General features: G+C 25.8%; 2 protein-coding genes across 6 annotated transcripts in view; both read right to left on the bottom strand.

The window, feature by feature from the left end:
* The window catches only part of rdx (BTB/POZ and MATH domain-containing protein rdx), a 95,767-nt gene extending 81,906 nt beyond the window's left edge, over positions 1 to 13,861 (bottom strand). Inside the window, exons 1-3 of one of the 5 annotated variants that reach the window (XM_089172107.1) lie at positions 13,522 to 13,861; positions 12,258 to 12,351; positions 12,054 to 12,107 (exon numbers count right to left, since the gene is read on the bottom strand). In XM_089172107.1, coding sequence (XP_089028233.1) covers positions 12,054 to 12,107; positions 12,258 to 12,348 — 145 coding nt within the window. In that variant the 5' untranslated portion in view covers positions 12,349 to 12,351; positions 13,522 to 13,861. Of the gene's footprint in view, positions 1 to 12,053; positions 12,108 to 12,257; positions 12,352 to 13,521 lie in introns of those variants that run through there. The other 4 variants (XM_089172108.1, XM_015327969.2, XM_015327970.2 and 1 more) reach the window with 4 other exon arrangements.
* A 152-nt stretch (positions 13,862 to 14,013) lies between these two features.
* On the bottom strand, positions 14,014 to 16,916 carry Orc2 (origin recognition complex subunit 2). The gene is made up of 9 exons (XM_015327967.2): positions 16,691 to 16,916; positions 16,447 to 16,533; positions 16,150 to 16,362; positions 15,810 to 16,060; positions 15,515 to 15,729; positions 15,302 to 15,434; positions 14,978 to 15,218; positions 14,667 to 14,900; positions 14,014 to 14,560 (listed from the first exon to the last, which is right to left on the bottom strand). The coding sequence occupies exons 1-9, from the start codon at positions 16,773 to 16,775 to the stop codon at positions 14,361 to 14,363; spliced, it is 1,659 nt and encodes a 552-aa protein (XP_015183453.1). The 5' UTR covers positions 16,776 to 16,916; the 3' UTR covers positions 14,014 to 14,360.
* Positions 16,917 to 17,010: the final 94 nt, after the last annotated feature.

Genomic DNA, 17,010 nt, shown 5'->3' with positions numbered 1-17,010 from the left:
CATAATAATCGATTAAACGATAAACCCCTATCCCTCCTCCCACAATAATGATTTATATCAGATAATTTATTTTTTGAAATAAAAAAAAAAATAAATAAAGAGAAAAGTATTTCGTAATTTATTATTTAATATTGTAATAATTTAATATTATTATAATTATTTTATATATATATATCAAAAAATGATAATACGAATATTGTGTTACAACTTTTGATGTTACTTATAATTTAATTTTTAAATATATTGGATAAACATTATTTCATAATTTATTATATTTTGTTATTGCAATAACTTAATATTATATATATATATATATATTTATTATTAAGTTTAATATAATATAGTAATAAATTATAATATATTATATAATTTAATTTTAATTAATATATATATTGATGTTACTTAGAATTTAATTTCTATAATTTAATTTTTAAATATATTGGATGAATATTATTTCATAATTTATTATATTTTGTTATTGCAATAATTTATATATATATATATATATATATATATATATATATATATATATATATATACAAAAAATGATAATACGAAAGTTGTTACACTTATTGCAATAATTAATTATTATTATTATTATTATTTAAAAAAAAATTAATGATACCAACATTATATTAGAACATTTGTGTTATTACTTTCAATCAAAGATAAAAAAAAAAAAAAAAAAATACCGAAAACACATAGTAGTATATTATAATAAATAAGTACAATTGTGAATGTTTTTTTTTTTTTTTAATACTAGTTGATTATTTACGACGAGCTTTTTTTTTTTTATTTCCGAAAGTCGAGTGAAAGTGGACGACGAAAGCGAGAAAACGAAACGTCGTCAACTAAAAGTATGTACATATATATATATGGTGTGTGTTGTGTACCATACACACTTATACACGTACGAGGCCTTCTACTTTATTTCTCGACCTCGTTACTGTTCAATTCATTTTTATGGACTTATCCACTGACACAGTTACGAATATCTCTGTATATCACGGACCATTGGGATGGATATATACATAAACGCAATATGTATACACGAACCATATGCAACAACGACAACGACAACAACGACGACGACGACGACGACCAACCAACGACGACGACGACGATGCTCCGAATAGATACTTCGATCATCACACATGTTCATATATATATATATGTTTACATGTGTGATGTATGTTTATATACATTTACGTACATTCTATATCATATGTTTATAGAAAATATATACGAGGGTATATAGGGACATTAAGTTATATCAAATATTTGAATAGATTGTTCAGAAAAGTAATTTGGTATTTTGTAAAATCATTTTTATGGTATACCTATGTTATTTAAAAAAAGAACATCAAACAAATATAATACATTGATATATGTGTAATATATACTAATGTATATTTTATTTATACCAATATATATTAATATTTTATTTTTTTTTTTAATTATTTATATAATATATTTATATTAAATAATTATTTTTTTATTATATTTAAATATATATATATATATATTATTTTATTATTTATATATTTTTATTTATATTATTATTATTTTTATTTTTATTTTTATATATATATTTAAATATATTTAAATATATTTAAATTATATTTTATTTATACCAATATATATTTATATTTTATTTATATTAGTATTATATATATATATATATATATATATAATATGGTATAAAACAAATTGTTATGACGTCAAGAATAAATTTCAAACTAAGAACTATTTTTTTTTTATGATTAAAATAATGAAAAAAAAAATAATAATAATAATAATAAAAAAAGAAACTACTATAAACCATGAAATCATTGATACATTTTAACAGGAAGATGATCACTTCTTTGTAAAGTGAAAAATAACATAAGATATATACAGTACTCATAAATATTTTCTTTAAAATATATATATATATATATATATATATATATATATATATATATATATCTATAATCCTTCATTTTTTTTTTATTTATAAATATCCCCTATATATAATATCATTAAATTTACATAAATATATGAAGACTCCTTCAAACTAAACGATTTACGTATACTTGCTTCTTGTTATTACTAAACCCTCACGTACGTATAATAAATATTTACAGATGAGAAACGATATTATATGCTGTATAGAATTATTATTACAGTATCGAAAAGTTACGAGGTTGTATTATTCAAACCCAAAATTGGTCCACAAATAATATCAAAGTTATCCCAACATACTACATATAATTCTAATGGGAAGTAATGGTAACATTAATCATAGTTTTTAGAATAATATCATTGAATGAGGAAAAAGAATAAGAAAAAAAGAAGAAGAAGAAGAATAGTAGTAAAAAGAGGAGGAGGAGAAGGAGGAAAACGAGGTGGAAAAGGAGGTGGTGAAGAAGGATCATATTGCGGCACTCCTTAGAAAGGAACAAGGTCTTTTTCTTGGGATTCGAAAGCATGCTCTCTCTCTCTCTCTCTCTCTCTCTCTCTCTATCTCTCTCTCTATCTCTCTATCTCTTTCTCTCTCTCTGTTGCTATTGCTGCTTCTTCGAATACAAAGGAAAGTGAGAAGAAAGTTATTCAAACCCATAAGTGGGTGGACAACACACAATGGATATGAAAAACGTTCGAGAATAATGAAATATAAATGTGTCGAATAAAAAAGAAAAAAAAAGAAAAATAAAAAGAAAAGGTAAATGACAAATGTTGACAAATATTTGAGAAGATATGTCGAAAGAATTGAACTAAGTTGCACACGATGATCTTAAAAAGGTGTAACCTCGAAATTGGAGATGCCTTAGTAAGATTCATCTTGCTACTTCTGCTACTGCTGCTGGTGTTGCTGCTGCTGCTGTTGCTGCTTCGTAAGTAAAAGAGAGAAAAAGAAGGAAGAAAGGAAGGAAGAGAAGGGTGGGAAGGGAGGGGAAGGGACGTTACACATATTTGAGGTCAGGAGAGATATAAATAAATGCTAATATCAACAGGCGGTGGCCAACAGTTTGATATCCAAAGCCCCGTTTCGTAGGATGCATACGCTCGTACGTACGTACATAAATAAATACATACATACATACATATATGTATATATACATATATACATAATATACATAGATAGATAGATAGATAGATAGATATCATAGAGGAGTATGGTAGTTGTTGTGTTGTTGTGTTGTGTTGTGTTGTGTTGTAGTAGTAAGACACATGTGAGATAGAAATTTTCTGCAACACCTTTAAACTTGCTAACTCTATTCTAGTTTGAACAAAATAAAATAAAAAAAAATAAAAATACGACGAGAATAAGAGAAGTAACACCTAAGGTAAGTTACTTAGGGGGGTCAGTCACTGTACGATTCTTTCAAGATAAGAAAATACTGTGATATCCAAAAGTAAAGAGCTTTTTTTTTCTTTTTTTATTCTAGATCGGACTTAGAACTATCTCTATCTATCCTTCTCTTGTCAAATATTTGACCAAAATTGTCTAGTTGTCTGCTATTCCTATTTCCTACTATTTCCTTCTCTATGAGATCTTATCAAGTTTCAAATTGACTTTAAACGTTCATACTTATAGCGATATAGAAATATTTGATAAGAAAATAAAAATGAAAAGGAACAACAGAAATGACATTTCTTATGTTCTCAGCTTTTAATAAATAAAACCAAACAAAAATAATAAAAATATTAATAATAAAAGTATGATAAATTAATTAGAAATACTTTGAAACGTTTTCATCTACTTGAAATATTTAACAAACAACACAAAACAAATATAAGAGTAAAAGAAATTAACAAATCTCACCTTTCAATGAACAAACCAAAAAGAATAATAATGATAAATAAAAAAATATGATAAATTAATTAAAAATATACTTGAAATATTTTTCTAATTGAAATATGAAAGAGAGAAAGATAAGCAAACGTAAAATAATTAATTTCCATTTAAAATACAAAAAAAAAAACAACAAAAAGGTAATAAAAGTGCGATAAGTTAATCGATATGCATGTGTGTGTATGTGTATGTGTACATATGTATAATTCATTAAAAAAGAAAATATACATATATATACATATATATATATATAATATTATCGCGTATAAATTGAACATACAAGCAAACGATTTCATTCCATAGCAGTTCGTTGGATTGGTTCGTTGGGTTGGTTCGTTGGGTTGGTTCGTTCGTTGGGTTCGTTCTTTCGTACGTTGGTTCGTTCGTTCATTCGTTCTCTTTCGGTACACCGTTCGTTGAGTATTGAGCGGGGTGAATGCTCTTGCGCAATGCACGTACAGCAACCCCAACAACCCAACCCAAACCACCCCCAATATAATACCGAACCCAAAGCTCAACTTCCAACCCTGACGCAGCCCCCTTCGTCGATCTCGAAGGCTCTCCCCTACGTCCAGGATTTTGGCCCTGGTTATCTCGTCGTCTTAATCGATCATTCGGAACAACCATTTAAATTCATCGAATTGATCTTTTAAACACGTCCGTTTGTCAATTCTCGATAAATATACAAAAATAAAAGAGAAAATAAAAAGAAATATATTAGGTGGATCGGATAAGTAATATGTCTCTTTTTTATCAGTTCAAACTAATACAATTTTGTATTTTATTTTTATTCATTAATGTAATTAGACATTCAAACCACTTGTTATCAACAACGTTTTGCAATTTTGTTTTTAATTTACTATTAATAAAGATCAATTAGTTTTTTTTTTTATAAAAATATAAAAAGAATTCATATCAGCATAAACGACATTACTTTATAGTCCACCTAATATATATATACTATTATATTATACTATTATATTACTATTATATTGTATTATATACTATTATAATATAATAATAAAATATAATAAATAATATAATATACTATAATATATATATTAAATACATATATTATATAACATAATATAATAATATAATATAATAAAAATAAATATAATATATAAAATATAAAAAAATAATAAATAATATAATAAATATAATAAAATAATATATAAAATATAAAAAATAATAAATATATAAATATATAAATAAAATATTAATATATTTCAATTAAATGTGTATATATATTTAAGTGTATTTTATATATATATATATATATATATATATATATATATATATATATATATAAATCAATAAATAAATCAAATAAAAATAAAAATAAATTGCCGACAGAATCGAACAACGCGTTCAAATTAAAAATAAAAAAAATAGAAAAAAAACTTTGTAACAAAATAAATTACCTATTTAGTTTAAATTGGATTCCATTTAATCGATGAAACGCGATAAAAATAAAATTTAATCAATCGAACCAAAGAAAGAAAACAAAAAAAAAAAAAACAAAAAAAAATACATATCCAAATAAAATCAACGAAAAATAAGGATAATTACACAAATTGACTCGTTTAAATACCTATTATCGATATACACGTGTTACGTACTATGTACTTGTAAACATACTCCTAACGATCGATACAACACACATATGAGAGGAGATTTTATTTATTTACTTTTTTTATTCGTTTGCTCCTCCTCTTCTTCTTCTTCTTTTTATTTTTTTTTTTTTTTTTTGGGTTGTTTCTCTAGAGTGGATTTTATTCCGATAGAAAACAGACGAGGATACAAATAAACGTGAAAATATTTACCATCGGTAGCGGAATAGTCGAATAAAACGATTTGTAATCTATCATTGTGTGCATGTGCTATGAATACATATTATATATATATATATATATATAAATGTGTTCGAAGTATATAAATTGCATATGTTACTTTATCGAAACACACATATATATATATATAGATATAGGAGAAGAAGAGATAGGAATAAAAAGAGAGAGGTAGATAGATAGATAGATAGATAGATAGATAGATAAATAGATAGATAGATAGATACACATATTAACACACAGTTGGTATATTGACGTGACCGATTACGCCCTAACGAACATTCGCTGTGCATTAATGACTCATCGGCAAAGAGTTAACGTTCCATTTACCGTTTTCCCCTTTCGCGTATTAAGCGATAAACGTTATGCTTCTGGTCCTGAATTTTACTCACAAATTTATATTAAACTTTCCAAGAGTATTAATCCTTCAGAAAATCCTCCTTAATATATATATATATATACATATGTATGTGTGTCTGTTAAATTTGTGTTGTTCTTTGAAATATATTAATCTCTATATATATAATTAACATATTGAGCATAACACGAATTCTTATAGAAATCTTCGTCAGGCCACGCAAAATTATACGGTTAAACGAAAAGGTGAGTGTCAGACACATATGACTGACATGGCCTATGTGGAATTTCAGTGTCAGTCATTGGTGACTGACGTATCATTCAACGTGTTAATAAAATATATATATATAGATAATACAATAAAATATATATGTATATTATTATATATATAATATAATAAATATAAATAATTAATAATATATATATATATATATATATATATATATATAAATAATATAATAAAAAATAATAAATATAACTATATATATAAAAAATATAATAAAATATATATATTTCAATATAATATAATAAATACAAATAATATAATAATATATATAAAATATTAATATATATATTTCAATTAAATGTATACCTAGATTATAGTATTCATATATATATATATATATGTTATAGTTTATAGGTAACCCACACTTAAGGAAACACACTTTATGAAATCTTCTATAGAATGAAACGTGATGTTACTTTTAGTCCCGAAATTATCTAACAAATTTCTAACAAACTTTGATAATATAAAATCAGAAAAATTGTTCTTATATCAAACAAAATGATGATTGTATTATATCGAACAACCCTTTCATATATATATATATATATATATATATGGGAAAAGTTTACTGTAAACGATTGAAATACGATGCAATATCGATAGTAACACGTGTTACGGCAATAACACGTACAAAGAAGAAGACATCCTCCCTTCTGTAAACTTTTCTTCTTCAATGTTTTCTCTTTGTGTGTATAGAATTTTGTATTTTGTATTTTCATTTTTTTTTTTTTGTAAATTAAATATAACATAAACGTTCAATTGAGATAATAGAAAATGATTATATTTGATACAGATGAAATTATGAAAAGCAAATGATGCTTTCATCACTATCTTTATTCTAATTTGGTTTTTTATTTTTTTTTATTTTAAATGAGATAATTATTTGTGTATGAAAAGAAAAAAGAAAAAGAAAAAAGAAAAATGAATATACTTTTTAATACCAATCAAATTTTATTTCATATTAACCCTCTTTCTCTTTCTCTTTCTTTTTCATTCTTTTTCTTTCTTTCTTTCTTTCTTTCTTTCTTTCTTTCTTTCTTTCTTTCTTTTCATCGTTGTCTTCTCTTCTGCCTACGTATGACCTCGATAATAACAGTTATGAAACTTGGCCGCGATAGTGAAAGTAGCATGTACAGGACGTTTCACAATAACGTTACCAAAGAGTTTGGGGAACTCTGGCAAAGAATCGACAGCATCCTCAAAGTGGACAAACATTTTATACAATTTATCGATTTTATGTATATTTACCGACTAACGGTTATATCAAATATAATAAAATAAACACGCGTGTGTGTGTGTTAAATAACACAAAGGGGACATCAAAATATATTTCAATCGTATTAATTAATATCATTCAAAAAAAAAAAAAAAATAATCAGAATATTATTGACGAATGAATATTATAAAATAAACGCGTGTGTGTGTGTGTGTGTTTAAACAAACAGACATAAAAATATATTTCAATTGTATTAATTAATATCATTTTAAAAACAATAATCAGAATATTATTAATAAATAAATATAATACAATATAATTCAATACGATCAAATCCATATGTTAATAATAATAATAATAATTATTATTATTATTATTATTATATTATATTATTATATTATATTAATATTATATTACACATAATTATTATATATAATAATATTAATATAATATTAATGTAATATTATTATATATAATAATTATTATTATATTATTATTATAATAATAATAATAATCAACAAATTATATTGTAACCCAACGTTATCTTTAACACAGATTTAAATTGCTATATTAATAGACAAAACCTATTACTCTAAAAATAATATTTCTTATCAAAGATAATCTAATAAAATTATTACAAAATAAATAATCCCATAAGTAAAAACTACTATATAAACGAGTAAGATTTTACTGATAACGATTATTCGTGGATTACTACTACTACTACTACTACTACTACTATTACTACTACTACTCTGGAAGGATTCCGAAAGAAGAGACTATACACAAAAGGGGAATTTCAAATTCGTGATTCATGCCGGTTAGGAGGAGAACGATTCTCGAAATAACAGGCGAGCAAGAGGATACTCCGAGTAAAGTTAAAGTGAGAAAGAGAAAGAGAAAGATAAAGACAGAGTCTCCTCTTTGAAGGGAGAGCAACGCTTTAAGGGCTGGCTTGGGCTGTGCCTGCTGGTCGCTCTCTTTTCAAGGGTGAAGCCCGCACCGCACGGCTGACGGCAGGGTAAAACCGAGCAGTCTGGCAAAGTTGCGCATTCACCACCACCACTACCACCACCACCACCACCACCACCACCACCACCATCACCATCAACCACCCTCACCCCCTACAGTCGTCTCCTCTTCTGTCGCAGATATTTAATATGCCCGAGGTGGGATTATATTCCGTCTTTCTTTCTCACCCCTTCCCACTTCAACCCCCCCCCCTCTCTCTTTCTCTCTGTCTGTCTTTATATTCATCTATCTCTCTTACTCGCATATATTTTTTTTTATTTGTTATTTTTTTTTCTGTTCGTTTCTTCCACACACACACACACACACACACACACACAAAATCATATACCCATACGTTGTTGCATCGCATACGCGACTTTAAAGTAACATCCAACCAAGCTGATGCGGGGTGAAGGGTCGTCGTTTTATTTTAACACGTGGCCCGTAAAATGCGATAAGCTTCTCAAGTCTCTTCTTCTTCTACTTCTTCTACTTCTTCTACTTCTACTTCTACTTCTTTTTAAAAACAGAGGAAAAAAAAAGATCCAATCTACGACTAAAGTGTGTCTTTACTTTATATATTCTCTTTTTTTAAGTGTGTTGAAAGACCCCTAAACACCGATTTATCGAATTGAGAGATAACTACTACTACTACTACCGAAAATCATTTCAAATTATTGTTAGTATTCAAGTATTGTAATTAAATATGCTTGATACTAAGTATTATTCATTGATCTTAACCCTCTAACGTATGAAATTGATCAATGTTACGAAATTACAAGGGTGACAATAGGGACAAGAAGAAAGAGAGAGAGAGAGAGAGAGAGAATATGAAATGCAAATCGATGAAGAAATTGAACGTTGACGGTAGTTAAGGATGATCGATTAGGCGAGTACTTACTTAAGATAATTAGTCGACCGTTATAAGATTAATTGAATGCTTTACCTTACTCTTTGTCTCTCTCTCTCTCTCTCTCTCTCTCTCTCTCCCCTTTTTTTTATCTTTTTTTTTTTCTTATTCGAACCAACAACTTTTATTCGATAGGGAAATAAACTGGTAATTCGTGAACGAGCGAATGAACGAACGAACGAACGAGCGAGTTCATGCATGCATGGCGTATATATGCGTGATGCTTTATATACACACACACACACACATGTATATAAGTACTGTCCCTGTCTATCACATGCAACGATTATATGTACCTTACGATGAGACGTAAAATACGGTAATTAGTACGCAGACCTTCTCGCACGTACTTCGTCGTCTCCACTTTGCACGCTTGTAAACTACCTGTCTGAAGTACTTATGTGAGTTACGATAATTACTCTTTAAACGCGATTTACATTGAAAATCTATCTAAATTTTTATATTCTATATTCACCTATCTTTTTTTTTTGTTTCTTTTCTTTTAGGTTCCTATCCTCCGCCCCTACCCCCCACCCCCATCCTCCTATCTATCTTTATTTATGGACAGATGTGTTGGACATGATGTTATTAATTATAAACAAAAAAAAAGCTATGCTTACGAAAAATTATTAAATAGTTGTAATGTTTAATATCAGTTATAATAATTATAAATAATAATATTAAATTAATATTATATAATAATTTAATATTACTAGTTATAGTAATAACTAGATATAGTAATTTAATAATACTAGTTATAATAATTCTTATTAATTTTATATATATATATATATATATATATATATTTGAATATAATAATTATAACTAATATATTTAATATTTAATTATATAACAAAATATAAATTAAATATAATATTAGTTATATATAATAATTATAAGTAATAATATTAAATTACTATTATATAATAATTTAATATTACTAGTTATAATAATAAAACTAGATAGAGTAATTTAATAATATTAGTTATAATAAGTTACTTATAATAGTTTAATAATATTAAAAAATATTAATTATAATTTAATATTAAAGAATATTAAATAATAAATATACTATTATCTAAAAATTCTTAATCCAAAGTTTCTAATAAAAACGGTCCCCACTTTTACCCACTCCAACCCTTCCTTATCGACCGAAACTGTATCAAAAAAAAAAAATTACCCAAATCTTTCAAAACAAAACCTTTATAATTCCAAGTTAATTTTTTTTTTATTTTTTTGTAAAAAAAAAAAAGTAAGATAATATTTATATACTTAAATGTAAGAATGTCAATCGATAGTATCGATCGATTATATTTGATACCTAATACGAAATTGTTACACATATATTACGAGTACTCATTTGAAAAAGATAACATATTAAAAATAAATGAACTAAATAAATTCATTTAAAAATATAACTATTTTTGAGCATCGTCATTCTTTCATCGTAATAAAAGAGAAAAAAAAGAACAGAACAGAATATCATTTTTATGAGTCAGTTACAACGACTCGTTGATCGTGACTGATCCTCGACGCTTAACGGCTCCACGACCTCGATTTAGGTAAAATAAGCGGAAATTGGTTAGGCACGTGCATGCCTTTAATACATACTATACGTCCACATACACTTATATATAATATATATATACACCCACAAATCTGACGTAAACGTAGCAAACTCCGAGGAGACTCGTACATACGATATTGTTCAAGCTGTAATCTTGTTAACACGCTTATATACACTCTCAAACATAACTAAATACTTATGTGTTTAATAAACGTTATTATACAGATATGTGTATCAAATACATCTTTCTCTACTAGTTTATATATAAAAGGACAATTTAAATAATAAAAAAAAAAAAAATGTCAAATAAAAGTAAAGAGGGGAAGAACTATCGAGAGTGGAACGAAAACACGAACTCATTGTTCACACTCTATTTATTATCGCGGCCTTTTCGAATGACAAAGAGACACGATTGTTATCTAAACAAAAATTCATTTGATTTGATTTAATTGAAAACATGATTTTGCATTTAACTATCATGTATTTCTTATGATTTTATATATGAAAAAAAAAAAAAAAAAAAAGGAAAGGAAGTTGTACTCGTTTATTTTATCAACGATCGATAATGAAGGAAAACGTGTTACCGAACGATGTTAAACGCGTATTTTTTTTTTTTTTCATAAAGATTTCATTTAGAAATAATATATTTTGTTAAAAATTATGTTTGTGTATAAATGTACTTGTAAAATGAATAAATTGTTGTAAAGAATATTACTAATTTGTTATAAAATACTTTTGAATAAAACTATAAGTGTATATGAAAAATATTCTAACTTTTGATGTAATACAACACCAAACAAGAAGAAGAAAATATTTCATAATTATTATTAAATTTAAGAAGACGATGCTCATTCTTAGATTATTCTTATAAACAATGAGTACTATAATAATAATATATAAATATATTTAAAAAAATAAATAAAACATTGCTTGAGAATACGACCATTATTCTCAGTTTCGTATTCTTTCGCATTGAAATAAAATGAAACATAATTTATTAATATTTACTGTCACTCACCGAACATACGCTGCAAATTATATTTTACAGAATACAGGAAACATTGATGCCAACCTGTATCACAAAAAAAAAAAAGAAATATATATACTATTAATAAAATGTTAACTATGTATATACATGTAATATCTGTTCAATATATTTTTGTGACAAAAGATATAAAAATATTGTATAAATTATATAAAAAAAAGAAAATAATAATCTTACCTGTACATTTATTCGTAAAATAGAACAAGACTGGTTGACTATAGAGAATAATTATGTGACTACTAAGAATTCCGATAACTTCCAACAGCATTACCTGTAAATAAAAATACCAACATGTTTATAATGACAATCAATATTACAATGATATCAAACAAGAGTTTACAAATGACACATATGTTATAATAAATCTTCTCTAAAATCTTCTTGTATTTTTACTTGAGATAATCATTTAGAAAATATATCATTATATTTGTTAGTGCCAAAATGAATGAATTCTAATTAAAGAATCTTGATGATTCATATAAAAAAAGAAATCATCGCTTATTCGACTAACATAAAAATACAATAAAAATAAATCAAACATATAAAACAAATTACATTGATCCTTCCATCTTGTTGTTGTTGTTGTTATTGTTTCTAGCTTGATATAATTAAAAAAAAAAAAACAAAGAAACAAATAAATTCTTACAAAACAATCGCATTCGCGTAATTAAGAGACGTGAATAAAAATAACAGTAAAAGAGAAAAACAAACAAACAAACAAACAAAAATGTGTCAGATTTAAAAACTAATCGTATCCATTACGTACTGGTAAACTGTAACAGATTGAATTCGTTTGTAGATAGAGATAGATAGATAGATAGATAGATATGTACATATATCTCAAAAATATCTATGAACTATTTGATCATGCACAACATATTTATTCATAAGCCACTAGCCTAGCAACCGTTTATTCAGTTATTGCTGTTAACAGCATTCGTGTTCGTATAGTACACGAAAGTCAAGGTCGTTTGACTTATCTTTAGAAGGTCAACTTGTTTTGTTTATAATATTTAATGCGTAATTGGCAGCGCTACGAAATATCTAATACAACCGGTTTCTCTTTTACTCTCTATGATTATAAATTATCTCAAAAAAAAAAAAGAGACAAATCTAACATATAATCTAAGATAATCTGAGAATAAATAAAATAAAACAAAACAAAAAAAAAAACGATATTACTACATAGTAGGAAGTTAAATAATAAATCCATGTTATCCTAAGTATTCGACTATTAATAGAAAAGAATTTCTACGGACAAATTGTTCTCAACGAATGCAACACACATAGATAGACACACACAGAGAGAGAGAGAGAGAGAGAGAGACAGACACATATGTGTATACACGCACGAACATACACATGTATCTCTTCGAATAACATAATTCACGTAAAAATGTAAATAATTGAAATACTAATGTAAGATGATATTAAAACGTACCAAAATCACTAATAGTTAGAATTGGTCTCGTTGCGCTTAACCTCTCACCAATCCATGTATCCACCCACCCCCGACACAGGTCTGACATTTCATCCAGTCTGCAGATAATATGCGTTCCCGGTCATGCTCTCGCTATGCTCACACTTATATGTAAGAATGATCTGAGCAAGTGATAATACAACTGGCGCCGCCATTCACTACCGTCAATTCTTACCGAAAAAAATGTCTTCGAATTTTCTTCCTTAATTAACATTATTACGACAAAGAGAAAATATTAATTAGAATTAAGTATAATCATTTATTACAATAACTAACTTATTCTTCGTGTACTATCATCTACTAACCACTCGACAACACCACTATTTTCATTTCTTACCACAGATTAAATACTCTATAGATTTAACGAGTATTCACATTTTTGTTTACTATACAATTGGAAGGGGACTGTCATTATCATTTTTCTATCGCGTTCTACATTACCGACTATATATATATATATTTATATATCACTTTTATTCTTGATTAAAAAAATAATACAAAAATATGTTTTTTTTTTTTTTATAATATATTCAAAATATCTAATTAAAGTATTTATAATATTTTGAATATATTATATTATTCAAAATATCATTCATCACGGATTTAATTTTATCACGTGATTCGATGCAGTGCACACATTACACACATCGTAATCACGTTTCATATTTGTACAATATATCATGTTTTTTGTTGTTGGTTGTTGTTGTTAATTTCTAATTGTTCTTATCCTAACTTATTTTATATGCTTTTCTTTTTTATTTATATTATACTATATAAAAATAAATATATACAGTAAAATATTAAGTTTTGTTTTGTTCAAGGAATTGTTTCAATAAATTATTACTTAATGGAATTGTCAAACATTCCGTACCATCCTTGTTACGTTTAGTTCGTACTAATTTGTGATCTATGAATTCTGTTAGTTGTGCTCTCAGAGCTAAATCGGTACTCACAAGAAAATTTTCTCGTGCTATTCGATATAAATCCTTAAATGCCATTCCTAAATAAAAAAAAAATAAAAAAATACAATAAAAAATTGAAACATGTAAAATGGAACATTTGTTTCAATGATATTTTCAATGTAATATATATATTCAAATAATTACCTGAAAAATCACTATTATTACTATTATCCAATTGATGTTCTATTAAAAGTTTATACATTGCTCGAGCATTTGATGTTAAAGACTGGAACACATTGATGAGTGATGATAAAGCAAGTGTTCCACTGTGTTGTATTAATAAAGAACTTTCATACGAAGTTTCAGCTTCATATGGCAAAAGTGTCGTAGTATCCCACCAATAAAAATTGAACTTTGAATGTTTCGTATGATCCCACACTGAGTTAAACGAATATAGAATTAAATATCTATTCTCTAAAGAGAAATTCATTATTAATGTAATGCATATTACTTACAAAGTGGTGCATTTATATGATCGATGGATGCCATTATACAAAAATTAGGTATTCTTGCAAGAGTTGAAAGTGCATCTTGGGCTTTGTTAGAGCGCAGCATTATACCATCTATATTATGAATTAATAAATATAATCTGTCTTTTGGATTCTTCTTTAATACATTGGTAATAAGTTCGATGCATTCTGTTATACCAGTTGGCACACTCAATTCCAATAAATCTATTATTATACTATCGATAATCTGAAAAATGACACTATTTTATTAAATAATATCAATTTATATGATATAATATTGTTGTAATAATAAAAATAAATGTATCTTACATCTTTGATCGTTAAACTAGGAAAAAAGCCATCGACTACTAAAGTTGGATGATTAGAAATAAATTGATTATGAAAATCGTTGATTAAATTCCTTTTCGATCCCAAACCATACAGCAACAGAGTATACCCTTCTCTAAAATTTAAAAATCATCTCTTTATAAATACTAATCAAGAATCTTAGAATATTTCTATTTATATATTTATAAAACTTACTCCATAATAAAATACCACATAGGAAAGAAATCATGATAATCTTTTGAAAGTGAATAAATAAGTTTCTTATGTGTTTCAGTAATATGATCCTGATTAGCCAATAATTCTTGCAATTTATCTCGAGTAAAACGAGAATTGCGAAGACGAGCAAGCGTATGATTGGACGTAATAGCTTTATGTGATTGATTCTCAAAATATTCATCAGTTCTCATATACTAAAAACAAATAGAATTCTTTAATATAATTCGTATTAAATAAAATATAATAATTTTAATGTAATTTCTATAAAACTTACGTAATCTTTGCAAGGAGTTTTATTTTTAGTCTGTGATCTCTTTGGAGTACTAATTAGTTTAGATTGTAGTTTGGTTCTATGTTGCATAGCTTTTAAATGAGATTTTTTGATATAAATGTCCTCGTAACTTGTGTTACAATAATCACTGACTTCTTCAAGATCTGAATCTAATACTATTTCATCTTCTGAAGGTATATAAATGCTTTCTTCTGACACACTTTCCTCATCGCTTGATATTATTACTTCTTCATCTGAAAAAAGGAATTTTTTAATTATTAAAATATTTTTTTCAAATGTTAGATAATCAACACAAAACAGAAAAAGAAAGTATGTGTCGTACCTGGTTTAGAATAACTTTTCCTATTGTTGATTGATTTATTATTAGTATTACGTTTTGCACTAGCAGTTTTGCTAGTTTTAACTTTGGCTATCTGAGATTTTTTTTCTGTGGATGACATAAGAGACAATTGTGCTTTTTGTACCATACTATTTCTCTTAGGTGTTTGAAACCGATACATATTCTTACCATTAACATCATTTTCACTAAATAATTCTAAAACAATACATGTACAAATTAATACAATTATATATATATATATATAATAAAATTATGTAAAATAATAATAAATTATCATACCTGTTGGTTTTTGTATATTTTCACTAATATCTTTTAAAATGTTTTCTTGATCTATTGAGGGGTTAATTGACACATCTTGTTGTACTTCTGTAATAATTCAAAACGAAAAGTAAGGTTATGTGTGTATTCACTCTTATATTATACATAATATATTTATTACTTATAATTAATATTAATGTAATTAATAACATATTTTCTAAATAAAAAAATCTATAATAATCTAAATAATAAAGAAAATACATACGTTTAGTTTTCTGAATGTTTCCATGCTCACTTTTGTATGCCTTTATTCTTGATGAACGTCGTAAATTTTTACTATTTTCCGACATTTTTATTTATTTTTTATTAATTACATAAAAAAACAAATGAAAAACAATGCAATTATTTTTAATACATTATTAAATCGTTGTCCTTTATTATAACAATTATAATTCAATCACTATTAGAAAATGTAAATTTGAAAGTTTAGTTTTAATTTGTACAGGTTAATCAACTGCAAGATATGAAAAAGTAACTAGCTAAAAATCTAACTAGATATCTAGAATTAAAAAACTATGAAATAAA

This window comes from Polistes dominula, unplaced genomic scaffold (assembly GCF_049000335.1).
Source record: "Polistes dominula isolate Pdom_NZ unplaced genomic scaffold, Pdom_raw_medaka contig_73, whole genome shotgun sequence".
In the NCBI taxonomy this organism is placed as follows: Eukaryota; Metazoa; Arthropoda; class Insecta; order Hymenoptera; family Vespidae; genus Polistes; species Polistes dominula.
The sequence above is the reverse complement of the archived record's forward strand: the minus strand, read 5'-3'. Positions and strand labels throughout refer to the sequence as shown.

Coding starts and splice junctions, on each gene's coding strand:
- Orc2 (XM_015327967.2), bottom strand. CDS start 16,775: ATGTCGGAAAATAGTAAAAATTTACGACGTTCATCAAGAATAAAGGCA. Junction 16,363..16,446: donor AAATATACAAAAACCAACAG/GTATGATAATTT, acceptor GTATTGTTTTAG/AATTATTTAGTGAAAATGAT. Junction 15,730..15,809: donor AAACTCCTTGCAAAGATTAC/GTAAGTTTTATA, acceptor ATTTGTTTTTAG/TATATGAGAACTGATGAATA.